The following is a 27,546-nucleotide window of genomic DNA, read 5'->3' on the forward strand; positions in this document are numbered from 1 at the left end:
TAGGACATTTTAAATTTTTCTGCAGGTTGTAATATATAGTTTCAATTTGACCTTAATACTGATATATATAAAAGTAATTACCTTTGTATTATATCTCTTTACCCAGCCACTGTAAGGCTAAGAGCACAAGAACGTGAGAAGTGGGTCCCAGAGAATTTGGATTGACAGTGTTCACTTTGCAAATATCAGCGCAGGGACTGGCACTCCAGAACTTGAGCTCCTAGTACAGTGCTCTCACCCCACTGTCCAGTCTGTAGCACTGACCTTCATAGAACCAGAGTGAACATCTCAGCTAACTAAATTAACTACTATCTATTTGACATTGTAGCCATAGAAACTTAATGATAAACTTTTTTGTGTATCAAAAAAATGGGTTTTTTTCCTCAATCACATTAACTCTAACTCTCAAAAGAACCCTCATATGGTAGTTTTTCTCATTTTACAAATGGAGAAACTGAGGATCATTGAGCAGCCTGTCCCAAGCCAATACGCTTTAGTAAGTGATAAAACCAAGGTTTAGGCACCAGTACCCGACCTACGTCAGAGGATCAGGAAGAAGAGTGGAAAGAAAGAGAAGGCAGGAGGGAGAGAGAAGGAGAAGAATCGAGATGAGAAGGAGAAGGGAGAGGAATAGCAGGAGAGGGAGAGAATATGTGTTAGCAGGAAGAGAAGGAGGAAGGAGAAACGAGAAGAGGGGGAGGACTCGGAGTAGAAGGAAAGGTAAAAGCAGGATAGGAGGAGAAGGGAGGGAGAAGAAGGGAGAAGCAGGAAGAGGAGAAAGAAAAGATGAGAAGCAACTTACTACTTCCAGACTCTAGAAAGTAAGCGACCAGCGACCAGATCTCAGAGCCAGTGAATCCCAAAGTGGTGAAAGCGCGTATGAGCGCTCTGATTTTAGATATTTCGCCAACTTTTCTTATTTAATGATTTTATGTTTATTATCTGTGCACATACTACTTGCCCATTAAAGTCGTCGTATTATTGCTTAGAGAGAAACTAAGTTAACATCATGGATTGACTTAAGAAAACCATTAGATGTGTAGTAGTCTAGGAAATGATTAAATATGGCCGGGTACACAAGTGTCTAAAGTTTGGGAAATTCTGCTAGGCTGTTACCACATCCCACCTGCTCAGGGTCATGAACACAGGCTAGGGTGTGATGCTGATTAGAAATGTTATGACGCTAACAGCCATCTCTCCATTTGATAGAAGGGCAAGTCTGAAGAACTACTGAGTGCCCTAGGATGCCAGGACTTCCCTCCTTCTTCTGACTGTGAGGATCTGCTAGTGGAGTTTTTAGAAGTCATCGACAGTGAGGACCAGCAACTGATGCCAGCCCATTCAAAAAAATACCCGAGTCAAGGGGTGAAGCACACCCACCTGGATCTCGACAGTGACTCTGGCCAGGGCAGCTGTGATAGCCCATCCCTCTTGTCTGAAAAGTGCGAGGAACCCTGGGCAAATCCCTTCCCGTTCCACACTTCTGAAGGCATTGAGAAGCCGGAGAGTCCTGAAACAAATGGTACCCCCACCTGGGAGCCCCAGAGCACAGGCCTGGAAGGCAAAATGCCCTATTTCCATGCCGGTGGATCCAAATCAGCATGGCTTTTACCACAGCCCCCCAAGCAGCACAACCCCCGATCTTCTTACCACAACATTAGTGATGTGTGTAAGTTGGCCATGGGCACAGCAGGTGGATCATGCACTTTGGTGGACAAGACAGACACACATGCTTTAAAATCCTCAAAAACCACTGAGACTGGAGGGGAGGAAAAGGCAGGCGAGCAGAGGGAGGTTGAAAGCTCTCATTCCCAGACTGACCCAGACACCGCGTGGCTGCTGCCCCAGGAGGAAACCCCCTTTATTTCTGCCAAACTCTTGGATTATGTGGAGATTCACAAGATCAACAAAGATGGAGCCCTATCACTGCTCCCCAAACAGAAGGAGACCAGCAACCAGACAGAGACGCCCAGCACTCCGGAAACCAGCAAGGAGTACGCTAAAGTGTCCAGGGTGATGGATAACCACCTCCTGGTGTTAGTGCAGGGTCCCTGCCCTCAAAACCTGGCTTTGTTTGAAGAACCAGCCACAGGGGCTCCATCATCCCTCCAACAGAATCAAGCTGAGAAAGACCTGGCCTCTTTCACTGCGTCACCAAGCAACTGCAAACTCCAGATGGGTGGGTTGGACTACCTGGATCCCGCGTGTTTTAAGCACTCCTTTCAGGGATAGCTTGATTCATGGAATGATAGGCTAAAATGTGATTTGGGTTTTTTCGGGTAACACTAAAGAGTACCTGAAACGCACTCTACTAGAGAATGTGCAAAAATGGGGTTAGGATGACACTACTAAAACTCACGCTTCACTCCTGTTCACGCTCCGTTTTCAACCCGTTGCCTCTTTCTCCGACAGCTGATTCCAGAACAAATCATTTTGTTTCCTAACTGTGATTTGCAGATTCACTTTTTATTGTTAGTTATAAAGTTATGTGTTCCGTGAAATAAAAGCACTGTGCTTAGTCTCCTGAGGGACAGAGCCAACAGGTATATCTTCTGAAAAAGGCTTTCATGGTTTGGTATGTGACAGAAGGAAAGGAAATAGTGAAAACAGTTCACCACAGGAAAGTGATGGATACGAGACAAATGCCATGAAAACCAATTGCTTAACCTTTGCACTCCTCTTCCATTTTATTAGGATTCACCAACTACATTTTTAAAAAGAATGCATTCCAGAACACCTGACAAATTGTTTACATCAGTTCCTATTACCTTAGTCATATACTGCTGATATGCAAGTAAAAATGATGCCTGCATTTTTTTTCTTAAAATACTTTGGATTTGTTAAACATGGATTTCCCCACCACCACCCACTCACCCACCCAAGGGGGGAAAAAAAAACAAAACGATTTCATTCTAAAGCCTCTAGAGGTTATAGTTTTGGAAAGTGGAATTTTCTTACACAAAGAGGCAAATGAGTTTCATGTGGTAAATCCTTCTAAAATGTTCTCCTGCTTCACTTCAGAATGACAGATAATTTATTTTATACCCTGGACTTCCCTTAGTGAAAACAAAATCCCAAAAGACTAACTTTAATTTAAAAGACCATCACAGCAGCATGTTAATGGAGATACTGCCTTACTGTACATACAAATTCTACTTTAATACAAACCCATACGCTTAACAATGTATTTTGAAGACTATTTTTCTATCACTTAGATAAAATAAAAGACTATTTTCTATGTTCCCAGTACAGCTGTTTACGTATTCAGTGGGTACAGTATTTTCTGCTCTGAGGCCATAATGAGTATTTACAGTACATAGTAGCTGTATGCAATCCCTGTTTGTGGAGTCAAATGCCATACTAACCCAAACCCCACTGAGGAACATGAAGTGGGTGACTATATTCAATTTCCACCACAGTGTGGTATAGTTTATCTGATTCTTTTACCTCTGGGATACGTTAAACAACCACCACCAACCTAGAGTTTTAGAGCTCTCTGCAGACCAGAAATTACTCCTCCTGCAATTTAGGGCTACTTTGGAGCTTCTACTCTGTGTGAATATTCATGAAGCCACTAAGAAGAAGGAGAGGGGTGACGTCTAACATACTGTTTTAGCAAGAGGGTTTTTGTTTTGCCTTGTTTTTCTGAGCAATCTTGGGCAACAAAGAAATTTTAAGCAAAGCCAGGAGTTATATCTCTCTGGAGTAGATCCACTTGCAAAATCTTGGCAGAGGCAGAGACAACACTCATGTCAAAGTGTCCAAATAAAAGTTCTAAGAAACCTAGGATCTGTGGAGTGGTGGGAACAGCTACAAAGGGCAGGCGATAGTAGAACTGTGTTTCCCCGAAAATAAGACCTGGCCGGACAATCACTTCTAATGTGTCTTTTGGAGCAAAAGTTAATATAAGACCCAGTCTTACAGTAAAATAAGTCTGGGTCTTACATTAATTTCTGCTCCAAAAGATGCATTAGAGCTGATTGTCCAGCCAGGTCTTTTTTTTTTTTGGGAAACACGGTAAGAATCTCCAAGTCAGTTCCAAGGCAGGCTCCCAGGAGCCATCAAAAGCTTGCAGCATCTCCACTTTAAAGACAGTGTCCATGACGCATGGAACTGCCTGTCTCTATTTTTCATTTGACCTGATGGCAAATCCATCTTCCACATCCACGCACTAGCTGGACATAGAGAATTTGAGTTCACCTCTGTGAGTTAAATATTCCACCCCAATAAGCCCATGTTGACAGCAGTTAGACTCAGAGGTAGCCTGAGGTTTGAAAGTGAACACATTGCCAGGGCTCCCAGGATTGCAAAAGTAATAGATCTGAGGCTGTATTCTCCCAATATATAAACATCTTAAGAGTAAGGGAAATATTTGGGAAAGTTGTCCAAGTTTATTCAATTCCCTAGATTCCTGTTACTCAAAGTCTGGTCTGAGGACCAGTTATAATGGCGGCACCTGGGCACTGCTTGGAAATGCAGAATCTCAGCCCCATGCGCCAGACTTACAGAATCAGAATCTTCATTTTACTAAGAGCAGATGATGTATGTGCACAGTGAGGTTTGAGAAGCGCTGCCCTAGATGGTCACTCCCACTAAAGGTTAGTTTAGTGCATGGAAACTCCTCTCTTGGAAAGAATGGTCAAGTCTGTTTGACTTGCACTGAACAACATGGTATGTAAGCAGAAGGCATGCTTTTTTAAATCTATTAGTAGTGCAAGAGCCACATAATGGTAGAGAATGAGCTGCAAAAGTGCACACAACTTCCAAGAGAGTTGAAGACATAGTCTAGCTTGAACAGCAGTGAGCAAAGACTGTGCCCTTCACAGCCAATACAGACTGATGTTTTTCCAAAAGAGTCCATTCTTTGCCCAGATGTCTATCACTCTGATAGTTCGAAAATTTAAGAATAATCTGTTTTTGATGTCGAATTTGGCATATATGAAAAAAAGTTATGGCTAAAGACTCAACTTGAAGTAAATTCCTAAAAACCACCAATTAGCCACTCCTTAAGTAAAGCCAAGACTATAATTCTATGGTTAATAAAGACTCTGTATTTGAATTAAGTTTTTTCAGGGTCTAGAATATTTCATATCAAGGAGACAGCCAGTCAAATGGGAAGGATGCATTTTAGGGGTTCAAGAGCCCCAGGTTCTAGTCCTAACTATGTTGCCTTATATCAATCCCTCTTCTCTGGGCCTCAATTTCCTCTAAAGGAAAATTTGGGCCAAATAATCTCTAATGTCCTTTCAAAATCCAACTTTTTAATTCCATGACTCACTGAGTATTTTCTAGCCAAGATAATCTAACGAATGCCCTGTATCTTAATGAAGCTGATAAGTAACTGCTCTTCATCGTAGAAATACAAATACTCTTCAGTAACATGCTTACTGCAGTTCACTCTGAAATCATCAGTTCCAAGCGGCCCTAACATATTGCACATGCATTTTACAAATTATGTAGATACAGTATCATAGTCCAAGATTATATGCAAATATGTATGTAGAGAGAAGAAGCATAAGGTTGTTGTTTTTTTAAGACATATTGAAAGTGGCTCTAATTTTTAGAAAATGATCTTTTGCTGAATCAAGCCATGCTTACTCCTTCCTGAATCTGGCAGCCCCAAATCTCTTCTTATATCTAGCTGCAGGTTCTAGTTTTTTTTTTTTCTCTCCTGTATTATGAACCAACATTGCACAGTTGGTTTAAAGAACCTTATGTTCTGAATTACAAAAACTCATATTTTTGTAAACAAACACGTAAATATTCAAATTACAAAGCATATAGAAATGAGATAGCCAATAGGTGATTTATGGAAGCTTATTACCTAAACTGCAAAATGTTCTCTGCTCAGTTTTTACAAATGGGTAGTAGGCACCTCAATATGAATACAAGTCACTATAAGCTGTGTCACCGACCTTTGACACACTCTTCATTCTTCTAAGTGCCTAAGGCCCATCCTGCTAGGCAGGTATGTACTAAAAACTTGCTTTCACCGGTTCGGTCCAAAGTGGGTCAATCCCTCAGCATATGTACAAGATCAAGGAATTTGGCACCTTGTCCTGTAGTGACCCAACTGAATCAGAGAACCGTGTAAGTTCACGAGCAACCCGAGGCTGGGGGGAAATCTGGCTCGTTCTCGAAACCCACTGCTACCCCTCACTTGCAGAAAGACTTGGCCCTGCCTTTGGTAACTTTCCTATGTCCTTAGAATAGACAAGAAAGAAACAGATTTGTACACATTTTACAAAGTGCCTTTCTTTACTTTCATATGAAAAAAAAAAGTTTCCTTTTTACAAGACAAGTGTGTTGATTGGAAAGTAAATTTTACGTTTTTGCGTGTGAATGAATGGAGAAGCCAGAAGAGAATGATGAAATGGTCTAAGGTCCAACCAGCAACTGTGTAGCAGTTTTTTAAATTCAGTGTTTCATTGAATTACCACAGAGCAGGATGTGAATAGTGTAACTTACTTTGTCTGAAACGAAATTGACTCTAGCTAGGATTTTGAGCTCAGCCTACCACCCCATCTCTCAACGTAAAAACATACGGATGCACTTTTGAATGGATTTGAATTGCATGCCTGGGCCTGAAAAGGACAATGCCCACACAGAACTTTATACTCATACAAAAAAATGTAAATGACTCTGGATTACCATCCCCAGTGTTGCTAACATAGCTTTGCCATTGATAAAAGTCTTGTGTACTTCAGTGAACAAATGTCTTTTTCTGCCTTTTCAGCTCCAGCACAATAATATCATTGCGAGGGCAGTGGGCTGAGCACTCAATTTCCAGGTCGAGGTCGCATTGCTGCTGCTAACCAGGCTAAGTGACTACGCAAGTCCTTTAAACTTTAGCCACCAGTTTCCTCACCTGTAAAATAAGTGGGTTGGCCTGAACTCCTTCTAAGACCTCTTACAGCTCTAACCATCTTTGATTTCTCATGAACTAAGTAAAATCCAGGGGTTCTGGTCAAAGGCCCGAGCACACTCTGGAAAGCACTGCTGATGTGCCCTTAAGCTGAAGCAGTGCAGTGTGTGGTTGTAACAGTACTGGAGAGAAAAACAGAGGTCCGTTCCTCCAAGTCAGGGTGACTCAACATCCTTGCTCCTCGTTTTCTGATTATAACAGCTGTCCATACAGGCTGTTTAGTCTCTCACTCCAGGGCATACATTTTTCCTAAGAGTTAATCATGTGCTATAGCAACCATAGGACGTGCAAGAAACTAAATTATTCTTAAACAATGATTATGGCCCTGCAAAAGATTGAATCAAATGTTAAATCGGCCACATAGATATCAAGGCCCAGTTTGAGGGTCACAAGTTACCTCATTCAGAGATTTCCATGTTTCGTGATTCCAGTTCAATTCATCCATTAATAAATTCAAAGGCTATTAATAAATTCAAGCAACATTGATGACTCAGTCTTGCAGGTCTTAAACAGAAACTTAAAATTACAAAATAATTGCTTGAGAGCACATGATCTAACCAGAAGTTCTATTTATAATTATGGCCTGGATGTGTTCCATGATTAGCATATATACCATCTGCAAATGAAAGAAGAGCTGTCTCCCCAGACTTGTGCTTTTCAGGAAGGTGAGTTTTGATCTGAGACCCTCACTGTATCTATTTCCACGAAAGGAAAAAGATGGAAAATAGGACATTTCCAGAGCTTTGGGCATCTCAGGATTCCACAAAATGTAGAGAGTAGCCTGCTAAACCTAAATGTTATTGGACAGTGGTGGGCATATGGTACTGTGGGTTATGTACATTTCTTACCTGTAAACTCAAAACACCACTGTTTTGTCCACATTGATTCCTTTGATTTATGCTCTGATTTCAAGTCAGGAAGAATTGGGACGTGTCAAGTAGAAAAACATATCCCATTTATGTTGTTGTGGTCAATGAATGGAGAGGACCTTAGGTAGTCTTAGTGTATTAGTCAATTTTTCCCTCCTTCTGATTAAAAATACAAAAAAAACAAAAAACAATTTACTCTCCAAACTTCGGTTACTGAAGTAGTAATGCCAAACATCATCTTTAATAATTTGTGGTCAAATTATGCTTCACCTGGATAAAGTTCGAAATACAGTCTGAGTTTTTCCATGCAAATGTCACAAGTCCTAGGGAAAAAAACCTTTTTGCTATGGTATCTGAAATTGAAAAACTACACGGCAGAGATACCTCTGAGAAACAATTTGTTCTATAAAATTTCTGATTAAATGATTTTGAGTTTTTCAAAGTAACTACCTCCCCTTTTTGCCCTAAAGTCCTTTCTTCAAAGCTGCTTGTTGTTTAGAATGAAAGATGTCACATCTCATGCTTTCACAATTTTTTTCAGTGGCATATTTGTTGTATTTGCCGTGTGATATTCCTGACTTTAAAGTAACTATTATATTTTATATTATAGTACTTTATGTGGTTCAAAAACTATATATGACTCATTGAACTATATAATCCTCATATTGTGAAACTCATCACATTTCATTGTAAGACAAATGAAATAATTATTTAATGACTTACATCTATCCATATGTAGTTTCAATATGATTGTGTCTATATCTGTAAAACAAAACTAAAGAAAATATGTAATCATATAAAGGAAATATGTGAATGTACTAATTCTTCTTAATCTTTGTCTAGAAGTATGTAATGTGCCGTTGTACAGCTGATCTGGTCTGTCATGTATTTAAAGTACAACCAACAAGTGTTTAAAAGTCAATCCTTCAGCTTTGCTTCATGTAACCTTTGATACTTTTTGAGTGTTATTTGCATTCGGAGGCTTGCTTTTGTGTTTGATCATTCAGTTTTAAAAATGTAAGAGTTTCATGTGGAAACCAAAGCAATCTAGAACTAACCTGCTGGGTGATCTGTGTCTTCTGTAAAGCCATATTGAAGTCAAGACTATGTAATAGCATAAGGTTACATATTTTCAAAGCTACCACTACCTCTGCTTTTTCTCTTCTCTAGGAAAGGACAAGCAAATCCTTGAACAGTAAGTGGGAAATTCGAAGTGATTGTTACACTAAGTTGTTGGATGTTTTTTGTTTTTTGTTTTGTTTTTTACATGAGAGTACACCTTCTAATTCACCACTTTGCAGGTTTATGCTAGGTTGTCTCAATGAGACAACATTTTTCTTTTTACATTTAATAAAAATGATGAGAAATAAGGCTCAGAAAGAGTACATAGTCACCAATGAAAACCCAACAAAACCAGAGCGCAGATTTTTTCCTAACTGTAAATCACCTCAAGGTGAATGCTGAAAGTCATGATGATATTATCTCTCACAATTTGTTTCCCCTAAACCTCCCTAGAAATGAATCTTTCCCTTATTTGATTTTAGCCATCAAATATATTATGGCGTGTGAAAAATTGATCATGTATCAGAAATGATCTTGTTTTGATTTTTTAAACTCATTTCGACATGGACTTATTGTAATGCTGATTTTTTTTTTCTTTTTAGCCTTAAGACTATAGTCATCTGATCTGTCTTGCATTTTTAATTCTGTAAATCTTTGATTATTGCACATCATCCATTCTGTTTTCCAGGGATTTATTCATTTGACTCCTTTCATTTTGAGGGGACAATATGGACAGTTAAGTCTTTGTCAATAGTATGGAAGAGTATGCTAACTGCTATTCTCCTAATATTTTTATTTTTACTGCACACGAAAAACAATGCTTGCCAAACTAAATCTTAGACATCCCAGTATAACATGGTCATTATGTTTCTATTCATGTTGAAAATTCCCAGCTCAGTGCCTGGCTCAATAAATGTTTATTTTCCTTGCCTACCCTTCCTCTATTTTTTTTTTTTTTTTTTTTGACATAGAAATGAGTAGAATAACGTGTGTTGCTGAAGCAACTTTCTTGAAGAATTTTTGCTGCAAGAGGATTTATAATCCATAAATTGTTTATGTAAGTTGGACCAAAACTATTTTCCTCCTTTATCTTCACCCTTCCATGTGATTGCAAACATAATTTCCCTCCTTTACTCATCCCTTTTACGTGAAAAGCTGCTAAAACAAAAATGAGATGGAACCATGAACAGGGGGGTCAAATCAGAGAAGCTCATTTAAATACTGTGAAATAAAGGAAAGACCACACCATTCAAAAATAATAAAGGGATTATTTTGAACAGTATAAATCATCCATGTTACGAACAACATCATTTTTGACAAAATCCATCAGATTATGTGTAAAATGATAACCTTTTACTTTTAATTGATCTAGAGCTAGAAATCTTCCCCTACTGTTCATGCTTGTATTACACAATTATGAAATGATATGGGGTTTTGCTTTACAAAGTCTCTGCCTCCTAATTCTCTAATGCCATGTTTTACAGACAATGAGAAATTTTTTATGGGTCACGCTCTAAAACTTGGCTTCCATCCAAGAAACACTGAGTCTCCCGTGCTTACATTAGTGCCATCTGCCTTTAACACTTGGGCACACTTTTACTTTTAAGCTCCAAAATTGGGAGTGTCAATTACCAGGCACTACATTCATATAATTTATGAGGAGCTAGAGAAGTACAAATATGCAGCTAGTTTTCCAAAATCATTGCATGTGCTTTTCTGAAAGAAAACAGAAATTATATACTGCCACATCGTGCCAGGATCGCATTTGAAACTTTAACCCCATCCACTTCCTATGACTTACTAGCCAAGCTTTACACGTTATGGTTATAAATCTCCCCTATATTTTTAGGGGTTGGGAGATAGGACTTCCATTTAGTAGAAACCTTGAAATCTTGGGGATGGGGAGGAGGATGAGCGTGGAGGGGAGTACAGGAAATGGGGCTATTGAAAAGCCTGACACCAGGGACCTTACCCACCACAGAAGCAGATTCTTGCGGATTTACCTCTGGGAGTACTCTCCAAACCATGCAGATGAAACTGAGCCTCTGATGGATATTGCAAAATATATGCTAAACGGGAATTCTCTCTGCAACCTCCCCCACCAAACCCACCCCTCAACTCCAGCTGCCCGTTAGTGCCCTATTAAGTATTTTTCTCTTGTTATGATCAGGGTCACATTAAAACGTGCGCTTGCAAACTGACTGGAAGCATAGATATTTTTATGAATGTGATAAAATATTTTTTTAAGACAAGGCTAGGGACATAAAGCAAGTAAAGCACCACATAAGTGTCTGATGGTGAACACTGGTATACGAAAAGAAAGCTCAGGAATTTTTATTACTGTATTGATAAATGTGTTTGAAAGAGTTTGTAAATGTCACAGGTACATTTTTAGGGGTGACACACATTCGTTCCATACGTTATTAAAAATGACAAGATGAGCTTAAATGGCCTTTGCTGATAGTTTTACTTCACATGATCAATACTGATGTTGTTACTGAACCATGTAACCTCACGATGCATTTTTCAATTCTTTTTCAAACAACTGCTTTTGCAATGGTAGCAATGCTTCGTTTAAATTGAATTAATAAATTACTTCCTGAGCAATGGTTTTTGGAGGTTCTTTGAATGTACATATGAAACATGTATTCCTTGAACAAAATGTAACTTGGAGAAATTTTTTCTTTGCTTCAACAAACTTATTAGGGTGTATTGTTTAAAAGAAGGAAAGAACAACATTCTAAGTTTCTCTGGGAATAAAATGCACTGACGTATACTAAAATATTTGTTTTAGAACACTCCTCCGAGGCATTTTTTTTCAGGCACACATTTTTTGTGCTTGTCTTTCAACACACTCTCCAATTTTATTTTCCTACTCATTCTAAATCAAAACTGACATCTTGCTTGCAGGCCAACTAACTTCTACATCTCTTCTTTCCCCTAGTCTTTATTTATTTGCCAGACCTGAGACTTAAAAACGCAAACGTGATTAGAAGCACACAGAGCTTCCCTGGGCTTTCTGGGAACAACTAAGGACAATCAAAAAGAGACTTTCCAAATCTGATACACAATTCACGTTCCCAAATGAAGCTTAAGCCATATAACTCACTGCTAAGGATTCACACTTTATTCTGTTCACATCTTCCTACCTATAATTACCTTCCGTCTTCACTTACATCTCCAGCTGTGACTTAATCTTTCATTTACGATTTTTCATTTCTTGCATAAGATATTTCACACACACTTGAAAATTACAGAGAACACTATAACAAAGCTCCCTTAACCAACACCCAAATTTCACAAATATTAACATTATACCATACAGTTTACCATGTGTTCCATACCTTTATTTTTAGATAAATGAAATATCATAGAGCCAGTATTTTACATCCCTCAATAACCAAATTTTCTACCTTTCTCTCCAGCGGTAACGATAATCATGTAGCCATTATATATCTTTCCTGGCATTTAAAAAATTAATTTACCTCATATATATGTATCCATAAACAACACATATAATTATTCTGGGTGTTTATGAATTTTCCATAGATAACAGCACTTATTATTGTGCAACTTGATTTCTTTTCATTCAGCATTGGAGTTTTGAGATTCAAAAACTCTAATGTATTGGTTTTATCTGCTATGTGCAGTTGTACCCATATATGCAAATTATTTGTTAACCCCTGCTTAGATCAACTCTCCATTTCCACTATTATAAATGACTCTGCAATAAACATTTGTGTGCAAGTCTCACTTTTTGAGTATTTGCAAAGCTTTCTTGAGGATATACATTGAGAAGTGGAATTATCGGATCACATAGAACACATATCTCAACATTTCCTCAATGCTGATAAATTGTTCCCCAAAGCAATTGTCCTCATGTAGGAGTTTCCATTCCCTCCTTAATCATTACCTGTCAGATATTTTAATTTTTTGAGAATTTGCTGATCATAAAATGATATATTGTTGCTATTTGAATTTTCATTGTCCTAAGGAATCCATTCTGTATCTGAAGAACTCATCCTTTCCCTGCTTATCTTTTATGCCATCTTTGTCATCTTCCAAGTTTCTGCATATGCCTGAGTCCAATGTCTGGGCTTCTATTCCAGTTCAGTGGTTGTTTATCCATCACTGCCCTGATGGTACCCTAATTCTATGCAGTCCTGCTATCTGGTAAATTAATTCCCGTACCTCAATACCTTCTTCAAAATTATTCTAGTCATTCTTGGCTAGAAAATTCATCATATGAATTTTGAGATAAGCCTACCAACTTTCCTAAAAATTTGTGCTGGGAGTTAAATCACTGTTAATTGAATTTATGTGTACTTCTGGGAAACGCTACATCTTTATAATATCATGTCTTTCTAATCATGAACATGGTATATCACTTTATTTACTTTAGTCTTTCATAAAGCTTTATGCCATTCGTGTGTTTTATTAGATTCATTCCTAGGCACCATATAATTTGTGTTGCTATAGTATCTTCCTAAAAATTATCTTATTCTAAGTGGTTGTTACTTGTATGTAGATACTATTGATTTTTTAATATTGATCCTGTGTCCTGAAACCTTATTGAACTCAATTATTAGTTCTTATAATTTGTAGATTTTCTTAGATTTTCCATTTTTACAATTATATGATTAAAATGTAATAACTGGTTCTTGTTTTCTGGTCCCTATTCTTCTTACTTCTTTTTTTTTTTATCTATTTCTTGGGGTTGAATTTCCAGTACAATGTTGAATAGAAGCAGAGTAGTAGTCATTACATTCTTTCTTGTTCCTGACTTTAAAGAGAATGCTTCTAAATGTTCACCATTAAGTATAATGTTTCCTGGAAGTTTTTGCAGATACCCTTGGTAATGTTAAGGAAATTCCTTTCTATTCCTAGTTTGCCAGTAATTTTTTATCTTGAATTGGTATTAAATGTCCTCAAAATTTTTTTCTACATATATTGATACGATGATGTGGCTTTTCTGTTATTCAGTTAATATGTAAATTATTACACAGAATTAATTTAGAGAAAACACTTTGTTACACTACCCTCAAATTCTTGGGATGAATTCTTTTTTATTATAATATATTTTTGCAAACTTTGCTGCATTCAACTTGCTAAAATTTTATTTAAGATTTTTGCATTTATGAGATTCATCTTTTTTGCTACTTGAGATATAATTTTCTGAGGTGATTTGTAAGGAAATTGAAATCTTTTTCTAGGGTTATGGAAATTCCTCTTTCTCCTCATAATTCTATCAATTTTTGTTTTATATATTTTGAGGCTCTATTATTAAGTGTATATAGATTTAAGTGTTCAGTCTTCCTAATGAATTATCCCTTTTGTTGTAAATATGATGCCCTTTATCCTTAATGATTCTTTTTGTCTCAAGATCTATTTTTTTATATTAATATTACTATACTAGCTTTCGTTCTAATGGTAATTCTCTAATGAGTCTCTTTCCATTCCTTTACTTTCGACTGCTCTATGTCATTACGTTTTAAGTGTGTCTTCTACACACAGCACATACAATATTTCTCCTTTACCCATGGTTCCACTTTCTACAGTTTCAGTTACATGCAGTCAACAGCAGTCTGAAAATATTAAATGTAAAATTCCAGAACTAAACAATTCATGTTTTAAATTGTACACCATTCTGAGTAGCATGATGAAATCTCACGCAATCCCTCTCCGTCCTGCCTGAGACATGAATTATCCCTTTGTCCACCGCACCCATGCAGTATACACTACCTATTTGTTAGTCATTTAGTAACAATCTAGGTTATCAAATTGGCTATCAGAGAGGGAGAGAGACCACATTCATATAACTTCTATAATTGTTACCACTGTTCTATTTTATTATTAGTTATTGTCATTAATCTCTTACTGTGCTAATTTATAAATTAAACTTTATCATAGGTGTGTATGTATTGGAAAAAATAAACATAGAATATATATAAGTTTCAATACTATCTGTGGTTTCAGGTATCCACTGGGGATATTGTAATAAACATATCCCTCTTTTAATGAAGGGGGCTATTGTAGTTAGATTTTGTTTTCTCATTCTATTTACAAATTTTTCCTTTAGATGATAAATCAGTTACATTTCTCTCATCTGGTGTACCTTTCCTTCTTTTTTTTGGCAATCTAAATGGCTTTGCAATTTGCAATTTAAATCAGCCAATTTTATAGCAATAATTATTATAGGAACAAGATATAATTAAAGATCCTAGTCAGATAATTTGTTGTATCTGAGGGCCCAAGTTTAGGGGCAATTCTTTCCCCATATGGGAACAATCCTGGAGCCAAATTCTAAGGAATCTCATCCTGCTGTGATTGGAAGAAACAATGTGCTTTGGTTGTGAAATTCAAGGGCGTGAACAACTGGAGAAGTCCAACTGGTAACAGAGGAGACTATGCACAAAAATATTTCTGCCATACAGTCTACCAAAAAGAGACTGACTTGGATATTCATGAGCCTCCTTTTAAATACAAGTCTGCCCCAGTTAAGTTAACTGTCAGTCATTCAAACATATCCATTATGAAACAACATTTGTTACGCATTGTGTGCCAGGCACTGTGCTGATACAGTCAGCATTAGGGGCATGCTTTCTCCCTCCTGAGGACGGCAGTGCAGTGGGGAGGCTGGGTAACCCATGTGCCCCCCAGGTCTCACCAGACTGACTTTTGAAAAATATTAAGTCTATTAACTCCAGATGAGCCTTGTCCAAACAGTTTGTCCTAATAAATAAATGAAAGGACTTTGCACCATTTTTCAAGAAAATCAGGCCTGCATGAAACTGATTACAGGGTTACAGTACCTGAGCCACTATGCAGTTACTCTCTTCTAACACACCTGCCATCCCAGCACCTCGGGCTGAACACCCTGCACATGCCACCCTTTACGGTGCTTTCCTGTAGAAGACAATGCCTGTAACATGCAGTTTCATGGAAAGTAGGATTCATCTGAAATCCTCATAAACTTTTTCCATTTCCTCAATTCCATGACTTCTAAATGAGTTAGTAAAGGGAAGGGATCACTTTGGTAAAACTGTTATTTATTTTCTTACAAGACGCTGCTCTGTTACTGGCAGCAGAGCTGGGAGCAAAAAGCAAAGTTCAGTTATACCCTGGACTCAACTGGTAAATCATTGATGAACCTGTGTTTAAAAAAAATAAAAAAATAAAAATCCTCCTCTATAATCATTAACATGACAACAGAATTTCCATGATTCCTCACTTGCCAATTATCTTTTTTAAAGATACATGCAACCAAATTCACAGAAAGACGACAATTCTGTGGATTTCAGTATTTAGATAGTCCTGAAAAGCTATTCCTTGAGCTAGACTTTACCAGAAGAACTGATAAATAAGACGGTTAGCTCAGTTGGTTAGAGCATGGTGCTAATAACACCAAGGTTGCCAGTTCAATCCCCGCATGGGCCACTGTGAGTTGCGCTCTCCTTAAAAATAAATAAATAAATAAATAAATAAATAAATAAATAAATAAATAAATAAAACATGTTGCATCAACAACAAAAAGTAAGTTTCAGAGATAAGACAGGGCGATGAGTTCAGTCCAAGTCCCTGTGGTGAAATAACCTGGTGAAATACATTCTGTACCTTCAAAGTAATGCATTATCTGGGAAATAGAAAAAGCAAGAGGTTGATGTACGGCGCCTCCTATTTATACCACACTGTACACTGGGGTAGCTCCTCATCTCGACCTTTCTGTAAAATGGAGAAAATTACACCTGATCTGCTTGATGAGGAGAGAAGAAAAAGATCCAGAGTAGATGTCTCTGAAAGCCCCTTCTCACTGACAAATAACATCTGTTTAACAGGAATGTTATCTGTGAACTTAAGGTAGGATCTTAGGTCGATATTTCAGGTGACTCTTAAACTGAAAATGATGATCTGGGGGGAATCTAAGTTTCCTCTCATCCCAGTGTAAAGATTCAGTAGAATATCACGGGAATTCTAAAAAGGTCAAAAGACCCAATATCTTAGAAAACAGTTTTGTGCAATATTCATTGAGTTATAAATTGATGCCATCATACTGGAGTGCATTTAAAATGTACATACATACATTTTAACTTAGCAATTCCTCTTCAAGGAATTTATCCAAAGAAAACCATAATTAGCACAGTGCACGAAAGTCTATGTCCTAGGCTGTTGGAGAAAATATAGCTGTCCATCAATAAGGACTTATTAAATGAAATATATGGGGACTTCCAGCTTTATCTTCAACATGCAAAGAGGTTAAAAGTTGTCATTCCCATTTTTACAAGAAGAAGCTGCACAAATGGAAATCAATGAGCTTTTCTTGAACCTATCAGAAACATCTGGAGATGCAGGCAAATCCTGAGAGTCACAGCAAAGACCTGCTTACCCTGCAGCCAAAGCCTCCAGAGTCATAACTGGTAAGAACACTTAAACAGTAATTCTGACAAACTGCTGGATGACTAGTGTAGACGAGTGTGAGAATGAGAAACTCCCTGGTTGCCACAGCCTCTGGAGAACCCCAAACTTTATGGGCCTTACCTAGAGGAATAGCACCAAGTTTTCATGGTGAGGAGCTCTGGCTGGGGAAGGAGACTACTAATTATTGGGAAATGTGCTCAGAGCCTTCACTTTAACAAAGATCTAGGGCCAGCCCGATGGTTCAGGTGGTTGGAGCTCCGTGCTCCTAACGCCAAAGGCTGCTGGTTTGATTCCCACATGGGCCAGTGGGCTCTCAACCACAAGGTTGCCAGTTTGACTCCCTCAAGGGATGGTGGGCTGCGCCCCCTGCAACTAACAATGGCAACTGGACCTGGAGCTGAGCGGTGCCCTCCACAACTAAGACTCAAAGGACAACAACTTGACTTAGAATAACACACTGTTTCCCAAGAAAGTCCTGTTAAAAAAAAAAAAAAAAGGCAGAAGGAAGGTCTATTATTTGGGGGAAATGACTTTGCCAGGCCAGGGCCCTGTACTGTATCAGCTCCGTGAAAGACATTATCCCCAAAGTCCCCTCTAATCTTCCTGTCTCATCTAGAGGAGGGAAAAACAAAAACAACATACTCAACAGGGATAAGGGATTCAAGGAAATAGACTGGAAAACCTGAAGCCAAAGGAGGGAGTTGAGGATAGGATCGCTTTTTTTATTTATTTTTTTAAGTTACACTACTGGAGAAACACTTGTGAAGGTCACAGCCCAGAGACACAGGCCCACTGAAAGATCTAGATCTCATCACAGAGTTTACAGCTCCAGGATACTAAAATGGATTACAGCGGAAGAAGGTGCCAGATGCTGAGTCTATTTAAGAAGTTCTTAGGGAAGCCTTAAGACACCAGAGGACACAAAAGCGAGGGAGCTAGAGACATCTGAATCCTCTGGCACCTGCAGCTGCAGCAAACATTAAACATATCCAACTCCCAGCTCGATTAATATAAAATCTCACCCTAAAGACGTATTTACCTCAACAGTACCAGTGTAGCAGGTCCAGCTTTTATCAAAAGGTTGCAAAGGATTCTAAAAGGACAGCGAAAAAAACACAGTCTGAAGAAATAAAGCAAGCATCAGAACCAGACTCAGACATGACACAGATACTAGAACCCTCCGATTTCAAAGAACTATGATAATGTTAAGGCCTCTAATGGAAAAAGTAGGCATTATGTGATACCAAATGGATAATGTGAGCCGAGAGATGGCAACGCTACGAATAAGTCCAAAAGAAATGCTAGAAATCAAAAACACTGTGATAGAAATGAGGAATGTCTTTGATGAGCTCATTAGTAGACTGGACAGGCTGAGGAAAGAATCAGTGAGCTGGAAGATAGGTAATAGAAACTTCCAAAACTAAAATGCAATGAGAACAAAGAGGGGGTAAAACATAACAGAACCTTCAAGAACAGTGAAACAATTTCAAAAGGTGTGTAATATATGTGTAATTGAAATAAAAGAAGAAAAGACAGAAAAGAAGAAAGATTTCAAGTTGTAATCTTGGCCAAGAACTTTCCAAAATTAAATAAAATATATAATGGAATATTATGAAAAAAATAGGAACGATTACTCAGATCTATATTTTTTGCTTGAAAAGCTGGATAACTGACAAAGCAATTTGTAAAATGGCGTGTATATACACAGGCATACACATGTAAAAAGACTTCTGAAAGAGTCTTTACTAAAATATAATGGTCAGATTTATTGTGATTTTACTTTCTTGATTATGCTTTTCCAGGCTTCAGTTTGTTTTCATAAAAACTATGTATTGTTATGGTAATCAGAAAAAAAAGGTTTTTTCTTTTTCAAGAAAAAGACCCCACTTTTCATGTTGCAGTTATTCAGAATGCAGTGCTTTGCAGTCCCCACCCTAGGCAGCCACTGATGTCACTGGGTGCCTCGCACCATCACAATCTCTGAACTTACAGCCCCAGAAAAATCTCAAGTCACAGAAGGTGGCAGCCCGCAGTAACAAGGACAAATTTGATCATAGCCCCATGGAGCTGAAGAACACATGCCAAACTTCAGGAACTCAATATTTTCTCACCTCAGGCCATGACAGATTGGACACCCCGTAAGAGGCTGTGTCATCCCTAGTCTCACTGACATGGGTCATCCCCAGTCAGATCACATAACTATTTGCCACAGCAGAAGGGGCTGGGAGCTGGGAGCCCACACAAAATGGGACAATGTGCATCGAACTTAGAACACTTTCTGGGCTTAGCTGGTACCCTTGCCTCCTGTGGGTATTTGGGATAAAAGGTTGTTTCCCAGATGTTGGTGGAGGATGTGACCAAGTTAACTGTCCCCCTTGTATGGTGCTGACCCATATGCCCTGTACCCTCCAGCTCCAATTGCCTTTGTCACTGTCCCCCTTCAGCACAGCCATGCAAAGGCACATTGACTCCTGCTGGCAGCAGTTGGAAACCTGGAAAAGATATACTCAGAGCAACCTGGATGGATCTTAGAAGCACAGCTCTGAGTGGGAAAAATAGGATACATATTTATAAATGAAAAATTCATGAACCCCTAGCAATACACATTTTATGAATATATACTAACAAAAAGATATATATCAAACAGACTAAATAGCTGCTTATGGAGATTAGAGGAGGGGGAGGCAGGAATGACAACTGGGAATTTAAGAAATTAAAATGTAATAAAAATAAAGTGCCCTAACTCCTCAGCTCTCATCTTCTTGCCTCATTCAGACAACTAAGGGGATGCATAGCATCTAGAGCTTTCCGTAGCTATTTGGTGGCCCTCTCCTTCCCTTTGGAGTGCCCCCTTCTCCGATAATCCCTCTTCCCTTTCTCTAAGATGCCCCAATACCAATACCAATTTATTTATTCATTTACTTCATACATATTCCCCTTCTCTCTCTATTCATATGCCTCCTTCTCAATTCCTGACCCTTCCCCCACACCCATTCCCACCCTCCTGCAGAGAAACCCACCCCAATGAGACCCTGATGGAACACAAAACTAACAAAACTAGTCCAGAAGACCTTCACTTTGCCTGCCTGCATTTTTTCTCTTTCCTTTCTCCCTCCTTCCCTACCCCACTCCCTTTTTCTTTCTCTTTCCTTAAGGCACTGTCGCCAGCCCTGAAAGCTCTGCTTGTTGAAGTGGTGGCAGTAACCATTCCAGGATTCCCTCTAGAGCTCCTCCCCTTCTGTCCTAATTTCAAAGTCCAGCCGGGGGATGAGCAGTTGGAACCCTTCCTCCGAACTGCTTCCATAGAGATTTGCATCCTGACTAAGAGACATGACTCTAGCCTGGAGACATTTGCCTAGAACTTTGCGCCTGGAGACTTCCTTTCTCAGGATCCGAAAGAAGTGCCCTTCTCTGAGCGGTGAGTGGAAACTAGGGAGTCATGGGTCGGTGGAGGGTCAGTGAGGGGAAAGGGCTATGTTCTGGAATTTTGGAATGTTAGACCTGGATGGGGTCTTAGAGACAGGTCATCTGACACAGCAGTTCTCATCCTGTCAGATCCAATGCCCCTCTCTCATGTCCAGTATTTTCCAATGCCCCTTTTTGCCCTGAAATAAAATTCATGGATAATAAAACCTGACTATATACATTTTCAAAATAAAAGCAGCATGATATCTTAGCTGTAATACAAAGAAGAAATAAAAGAAAAGCAATTTAAAGTAAAGCATTCAATGCAATGTAGAGATATTTATGGCTGACTACTTTAAAAGACATAAGGCATCCTCACACATTTCCACCGTGCCCCCAGGAGATGGAACCATCCCCTCAGTTACCGACAAGGAGACTGACAGAAGTGCAGTCATTTACCCAAGAAACTAGAACTCAACCCTGAGCCCTCCTCTTCCACTCAGAGTCCTTTCTCTCTCCAGCAGGAACAGAAATTGTAAGGAGACGTGGGGTAACCAGCCAGTAATAGCTTCACGTATTATGTCATATGTGCTTGTCATTTTCACATGTATCTTGTTTCACTAGAACCCCACCACCTCCTTACCAATTTCCCTCATGCAAACACGAGCATAGGCAGCTAGCTGCATGTTTATGTGCCATCGTGTCACCCTATGCCTCACAAGCTCTAACCGGGAACAGGGCACCTTTTCCCATTTCCCATTATGATAAATTTTATCTTCATTTTATCCTCATCTTTCTTTTTTTCTCTATTCTTTCTTCTTCTCCTATTTGCTTTTTACTCCCTTGACAAATGCAAATCTTTGAAACTTAACACATATCTGATGCTTTACATGATTATCTCCTTTAATCTTCAACCAAACTTTTTAGTGAGCACTATTATCCCAATTCACAGAAAAGGAGACAGAAGAATAAAGAATAAATAAGAAATTTTGTCAAAGACAGAAGCATAGAAGTAACAACTTGGGATTCAAAGCCATGTCTGTCTGCCTCCCAAGTCAGGTGATTCTACCAGACCGTTTCTACCCACTCTGCTTCCAGTTCTGTTTGGAGTTCTCTCTTCCCTCAGTCATGGGTTTGTTGCCAGAACATCATTTAACCCCAACATTTTCTGAGAAAGAGCTAGAAGTAAACCCAGAGTTTTATGCTCAATGAGGAGGATGCTATATGAAAGTACCAGTTGTTGACAAATGAAAAAGCCCTCTCTGAAGCCCCTTCCCCTTTTTCTTCCTAATCCATGATGGTTATGGAGCTGAGTTGATGGTAGTAGCAGATGTCTTAGAAATGGCAGGTGAGGCTTGGTGCCTAAAGATCTTGATCAATGCATTAGGGACTCCTTAACATAGCTCTGCCAAGGGAACTACAGAGAAGAAGCAACCTTGCAAACCCATGCCACATAGACATGAATGTCATACTCTTTACCTAGCTTTTCGAAATCCTTTGGGGCTTTATTTCTACTTTTTTTTATGTGCTGTATCTATATATATGCCTGCTTATATTTGATTATCCAAGTACACACTCATTGAATACATAATATACAAAATATTGTGTAAAATATACATCTAATCAAGTGTTTGAGTACCATGAATTCCAGTTAAAACGGCAGAATAGGTAAACAGTGTGCTGGCCTCCTCCCATGACCACATCAAAACTGAAACAAAACTATAGAACAACCGTCACTGAGAATTGCCTGAAGTCCAGATGAACAGAAGTCCTATAACTAGGAATGATACTCCATGTTCATGGATGGGAAGAATCACCATGGTTACAATGGTTATATTACCCAAAGCAATATACAGATTTAATGCAATCTCCATCAAAATCCCAATGGCATTTTTTTAAGGAAATAAAACAAACAAAAAAATCATTAGACTTGTATGGAATCACAAGAGACCCCAAATAGCCAAAGCAATCCTAAGCAAAAAAGAACAAGGCTAGAGGTATCACATTCCCTGACTTGATACTATATAGTGATAATAATCAAAACAGCATGATTTTGGCAGAAAAACAGACACAGAGAACAATGGAATAGAATTGAGAACCCAGAAATAAACCCACATATATATGAACAGATAATTTTCAACAAAGGAGCCAAAAACATACACTGGAGAAAAGACAGCCTCTTCAATAAATGGTGCTGGAAAAATTGGAAAGACACGTGCAAAAGAATGAAACTAGACTGCTCTCTGTCACCATATACCAAAATTAACTTAATATGAAACAAAGACCTAAACATAAGACCTAAAACAATAAATTGCAAAGAAGAAAGAATAGGTGCTAAACTTATGGACCTTGGGTTCAGAGAGGATTTTATGAATTTCACCTCAGAGGCAAGGGAAGTAAAAGCAAAAATAAATAAGTGGGACTACATCAAACTAAAAAGCTTCCGCACAGCAAAAGAAGTCATAAACAAAACGAAAAGGCAACCAAACAAATGGGAGAAGATATTTGCAAACAATGCCTCTTATAAGGGGCTAATATCCAAAATATATAAAGAACTCTCACAACTCAACAACAACAAAAAATAAACAATCCAAATAAAAAATGTACAGAGGACCTAAATAGACACTTCTCCCAAGAAGATATACAAATGGCCAACAGATATATGAAAAAATGTTCAACATCACTAAGTATTAGGGAAATGCAATTCCAAACTACGATGAGATGCCACCACATACCTATTAGAATGGCTACCATCAACAAGACAAATAATAACAAGTGTTGCAGAGGTTGTGAAGAAAAATGAACCCTCAAACACTGCTGCTGGAAATGTAAATTGGTACAGCCACTATGGAAAACAGTATGGAAGTTCCTCAAAAAAATTAAGAATAGAATTATCATACAACCCAGCAATCCCTCATCTGGATACCTACTAAAAATTTGAAAACATTTATCCATAAAGATATTTGTACCCCTATGTTCATTGCCACATTATTAATGGTGGCCAATATATGGAAATAAAGTGTCTTCGATAGATTATTGGATAAAGAAGATGTGGTACATACATACAATGGAATATTATTCAGCTATAAGAAAAGATATAATACTGTCATTTGCAACAACATGGATAGATTTTGAGATTATCATGCTAAGTGAAATAAGTCAGAAATAAGTCGGACAGAAAAATTTCACTTATACTCATATGTACCATATAAAACTGAAAGTAACAAAAGAACAAAACAAACAAACAAAAAAATCATAGGCACGGACAACAGTTTAGTGTTTGCCAGTGAGTAAGGGGAGGTGGGGGTGGTAGAAGAGGGTAAAGGGGGTCAAGTATATGTAATGGAAGAACTGACTCTGGGTGGTGAACACACAAGGTAATATATAGATGATGTATTATAGAATCGTACACTTGAAACCTATATAATTTTACTGACCAATGTCACCCCAATAAATTTAATAAAGATTTTTAAAATAATGATGGAAACTTTCCTAAATTAGCAGAGGAAACAGACATACAACGCCAGGAAACTCAGAGAGTCCTAAACAAGATGAACCCAAACAGGCCCACACTAAGACACATCATAATTAAAATGCCAAGACTTAAAGACAAAGAAAGAATCTTAAAAGCAGCAAGAGAAAAGCAGTTACCTACAAGGGAGCTCACATAAGACTATCAGCTAACTTCTCAACAGAAGCCCAGAAGGGATTGGCAGGAAATATTAAAAGTGATGAAAAGTTAGGACCTACAACCACGATTACTTTACCCAGCAAAGCTATCACTTAGAATCAAAGGACAGATAAAGAACTTCCCAGACAAGAAGAAGTTAAGGACTTCATCATCACCAAAGTATTACAAGGAATGTTAGAGGGACTTCTTTAAGACAAAAAGAAAGAAAGGAAAGGAAAGGAAAGGAAAGGAAAGGAAAGGAAAGGAAAGGAAAGGAAAGGAAAGGAAAGGAAAGGAAAGGAAAGGAAAGGAAAGGAAAGGAAAGGAAAGGAAAGGAAAGGAAAGGAAAGGAAAGGAAAGGAAAGGAAAGGAAAGGAAAGGAAAGGAAAGGAAAGGAAAGGAAAGGAAAGGAAAGGAAAGGAAAGGAAAGGAAAGGAAAGGAAAGGAAAGGAAAGGAAAGGAAAGGAAAGGAAAGGAAAGGAAAGGAAAGGAAAGGAAAGGAAAGGAAAGGAAAGGAAAGAAAGATTTAAAAAATAAATAATAAAATGGCAATAACTACATATCTATCAACAATTACTTTAAAGGTAAAGGGATTAAATGCTCCAATCAAAAGACATAGAATGATCTTTAGTGACTTACAGACAGTGGTAAATATAGAAACATAAATTCAGGGCTCATTGTATTTTTCTCAAACAGGAAGAATCAAAACAATGTTTTTTAGCATGTTCTTTGTTCCCCTGGAAGCTCACAGTCCCAAATTCATGAACTGATTTTGTCGCCTTTCTCTGCCTTGGTCCCCTGTGAGTTTCAATGTCTTAGTGACTTTGTCCATAGACTCTTACTCCATATTTTGAAGCAGATGCTCCATGTAGGTCCCTAACACATTGCCTGCATGTTCACAATAGCTGAGAACTGTAGGCTTTAAGATACATCGGTCCAAAGGAAAAGCAGAGCAGGTGGAAAGTGAGAGAATGAGTTTTGCATGTAACTTCAAACAAATACTTGGGAACATGTCCTGTGAGTGTCCAAATAAAGAGCATTCTGGAAAAAGAAAAAATCATAGTGTGGTTGAATGGATAAGAAAACAGGTCCCTTACACATACTGCCTACAAGACACTCACTTCAGATAAAAAAAGAAAATACACAGACTGAAATTAAAAGTATGGGTAAAAGACATTTCATGAAAATGGAAGTGGGAAAAAAATGCTGGGGCAGCAATACTTAACAAACAAAGGCTATAACAAGAAACAAAGAAGGACTCAGTAATCCCACTTCTGGGCATTTATCTGAAGAAATTTAAAGCACTAATTAAAAAAAAAATACAGGCATCCATATGTTCATTGTAGCATTATTTACAATAGCCAAGATATGGAAGCAATCTAAGTGTCCATCGATGGATGAATGGATAAAGAAGTGGTACATATATACAATCGAATATCACTCAACTATAAAAAAGAATGAAATCTTGCCATCTGCAATAACATGGGTGGACCTAGAGGGTATTATGCCAAGTGAAATAAGTCAGACAGAGAGGGACAAATATCACATGATTTCACTTATATGAGGAATTTAAAAAACAAATGAACAAACAGAACACAATCTCATAAATACAGAGAACATTTTGGTGGTTGTGAGATGGGAGAGGGGTTGCAGGGATGAATGAAAAAGATGAAGGGATTAAGAAGCATAAATTGGTTGTTACACAGTAGTCATGGGGATGTAAAGTACAGCACAGGGAATATAGTCAATAATATTGTAACAACTATGTATGGTGTCAAATGGATACTAGACTTATCAGGGTGATCACTTCATAAGTTGTATAAATGTCTAATCACTATGTTGTACACCTGAAACTAGTATAATATTGTATGTCAATTGTAATTAATAAAAAATTATTTTAAAAAAATGTATTTGAGCACCTACTGTGCACCTGTACCGTAAGCAGAGCCATAGTAAGCAAAGTAAAACTACTGCCTTATGTATCCCATTGAGAGAAACTGAGCATAAACAGGTAAACAAATAAGTTTAAAAAAAAATCCAGTAGAGACACATGTCGTGAATAAAGCCAAATCAGGGTGAAGGGGAAGAAAGATAAAATGGAGGGAGGAGGAGGCAGGGGTATGTTAGGTAGGGAGATCACCAGATGTTAAGTATTGTCGGAAACACAAAAATAAATGCATCACAATCCTCGTATAACACCAGCCTACACACTGGATGATATATGAGTACATAAAATATTCAACCTTGCCTATATTTGACATGCACAATCATTTAGGGCTAAATATGTATGCAAAGTTATAGAAGCAATTTATTTTCAGTATAAAAGAGCGAAGAAAATATCTCAGTGGTGCCTTCTTTCTTACTAACCAGCTAACGATTGATAAATGTATAACATTTCCAGGAAGGAGGGGTATGTGCTCGAATGTACCATTTTCCTATCATCTGCCTTCTCGCCCCCAAGGAGGGGTGCACAGGGCTGCGGGTGATGGCAAATAACGCCCATGTCCCTGAGAAGCTTCCCATGATTTCTGCAATCCTTTTTCTGAGAAAAACATTAAAATTAGCCCTGAAGGGAAGTCTCCCGCCCACACTGCTCCAGGAAGTTTTCGCAGGAGCCTCAGAACTGATTTAACCCTTGCCAAGGGCCAGGAGGGGTGACCTCAGACAGGGCCTGCTCCCAAAAGTGCCAAAAGGAAGGACGAGCTGCTAGCCTCAGGATCAGGCAGAGTTCTCGCTTGTGAACAACAGCAACTGGGCCTGGTTTACTTAAAGCAAAAGATTGTGTATTGGAAGGCTATGGAGGGAGGGTGGAAAGAATCAACAGAAGAGTGAGGAGGTGGGCAGGATTGGGCATGAAGAGACACAAGGGAAGGTCGGGCAGCAAATGCTTCCTAAGCGTGTCATGGCTCTGATAAAGGCTGCCAGCTATTCTCTCCATCTGGGTTGTATTCTCAGGCCCTCAGGAGACTTCAGGCCCTAAGGAGAGGACATCTCTTTCATCCATCATAGGTTTTCTGTCCTTACCCTGGCAGCCCTGGTGGGGTTATCCTGTCTCTCAGAGCACATGGTTTGGCAGAAGTGGTGCCCCACAGAGACTAGAGTCCTATTAATTGTGATGGGGGATTGGATGATACTGAACAGCAACTATAAAAGTCCTCTAACCCTGCAGACTGCGGAACAGTTTATGAAGGAAAAAAAGG

The 27,546-nt window shown here is 38.5% G+C and overlaps 2 protein-coding genes and 1 long non-coding RNA gene across 10 annotated transcripts in view; 2 read left to right on the top strand and 1 right to left on the bottom strand.

The window, feature by feature from the left end:
• Nucleotides 1-9,789, top strand: part of PRLR (prolactin receptor) — a 151,051-nt gene extending 141,262 nt beyond the window's left edge. For all 6 annotated transcript variants that reach the window (XM_019737293.2, XM_019737295.2, XM_019737292.2 and 3 more), the window contains one exon: nt 1,210-9,789. In XM_019737293.2, the coding sequence (XP_019592852.1) occupies nt 1,210-2,232 (1,023 nt within the window). In that variant the 3' untranslated portion in view covers nt 2,233-9,789. The remainder of the gene's footprint in view (nt 1-1,209) is intronic.
• The window catches only part of LOC141570725 (uncharacterized), a 52,360-nt gene that overhangs the window by 15,545 nt on the left and 9,269 nt on the right, over nt 1-27,546 (bottom strand). The gene's annotated exons all lie outside the window — the stretch shown is intronic.
• The window catches only part of AGXT2 (alanine--glyoxylate aminotransferase 2), a 39,949-nt gene continuing 32,932 nt past the window's right edge, over nt 20,530-27,546 (top strand). For both annotated transcript variants that reach the window (XM_019737289.2, XM_019737290.2), the window contains exon 1: nt 20,530-20,689. In XM_019737289.2, the coding sequence (XP_019592848.2) occupies nt 20,602-20,689 (88 nt within the window). In that variant the 5' untranslated portion in view covers nt 20,530-20,601. The remainder of the gene's footprint in view (nt 20,690-27,546) is intronic.

Source organism: Rhinolophus sinicus, linkage group LG03, assembly GCF_036562045.2.
Source record: "Rhinolophus sinicus isolate RSC01 linkage group LG03, ASM3656204v1, whole genome shotgun sequence".
NCBI lineage: Eukaryota > Metazoa > Chordata > Mammalia > Chiroptera > Rhinolophidae > Rhinolophus > Rhinolophus sinicus.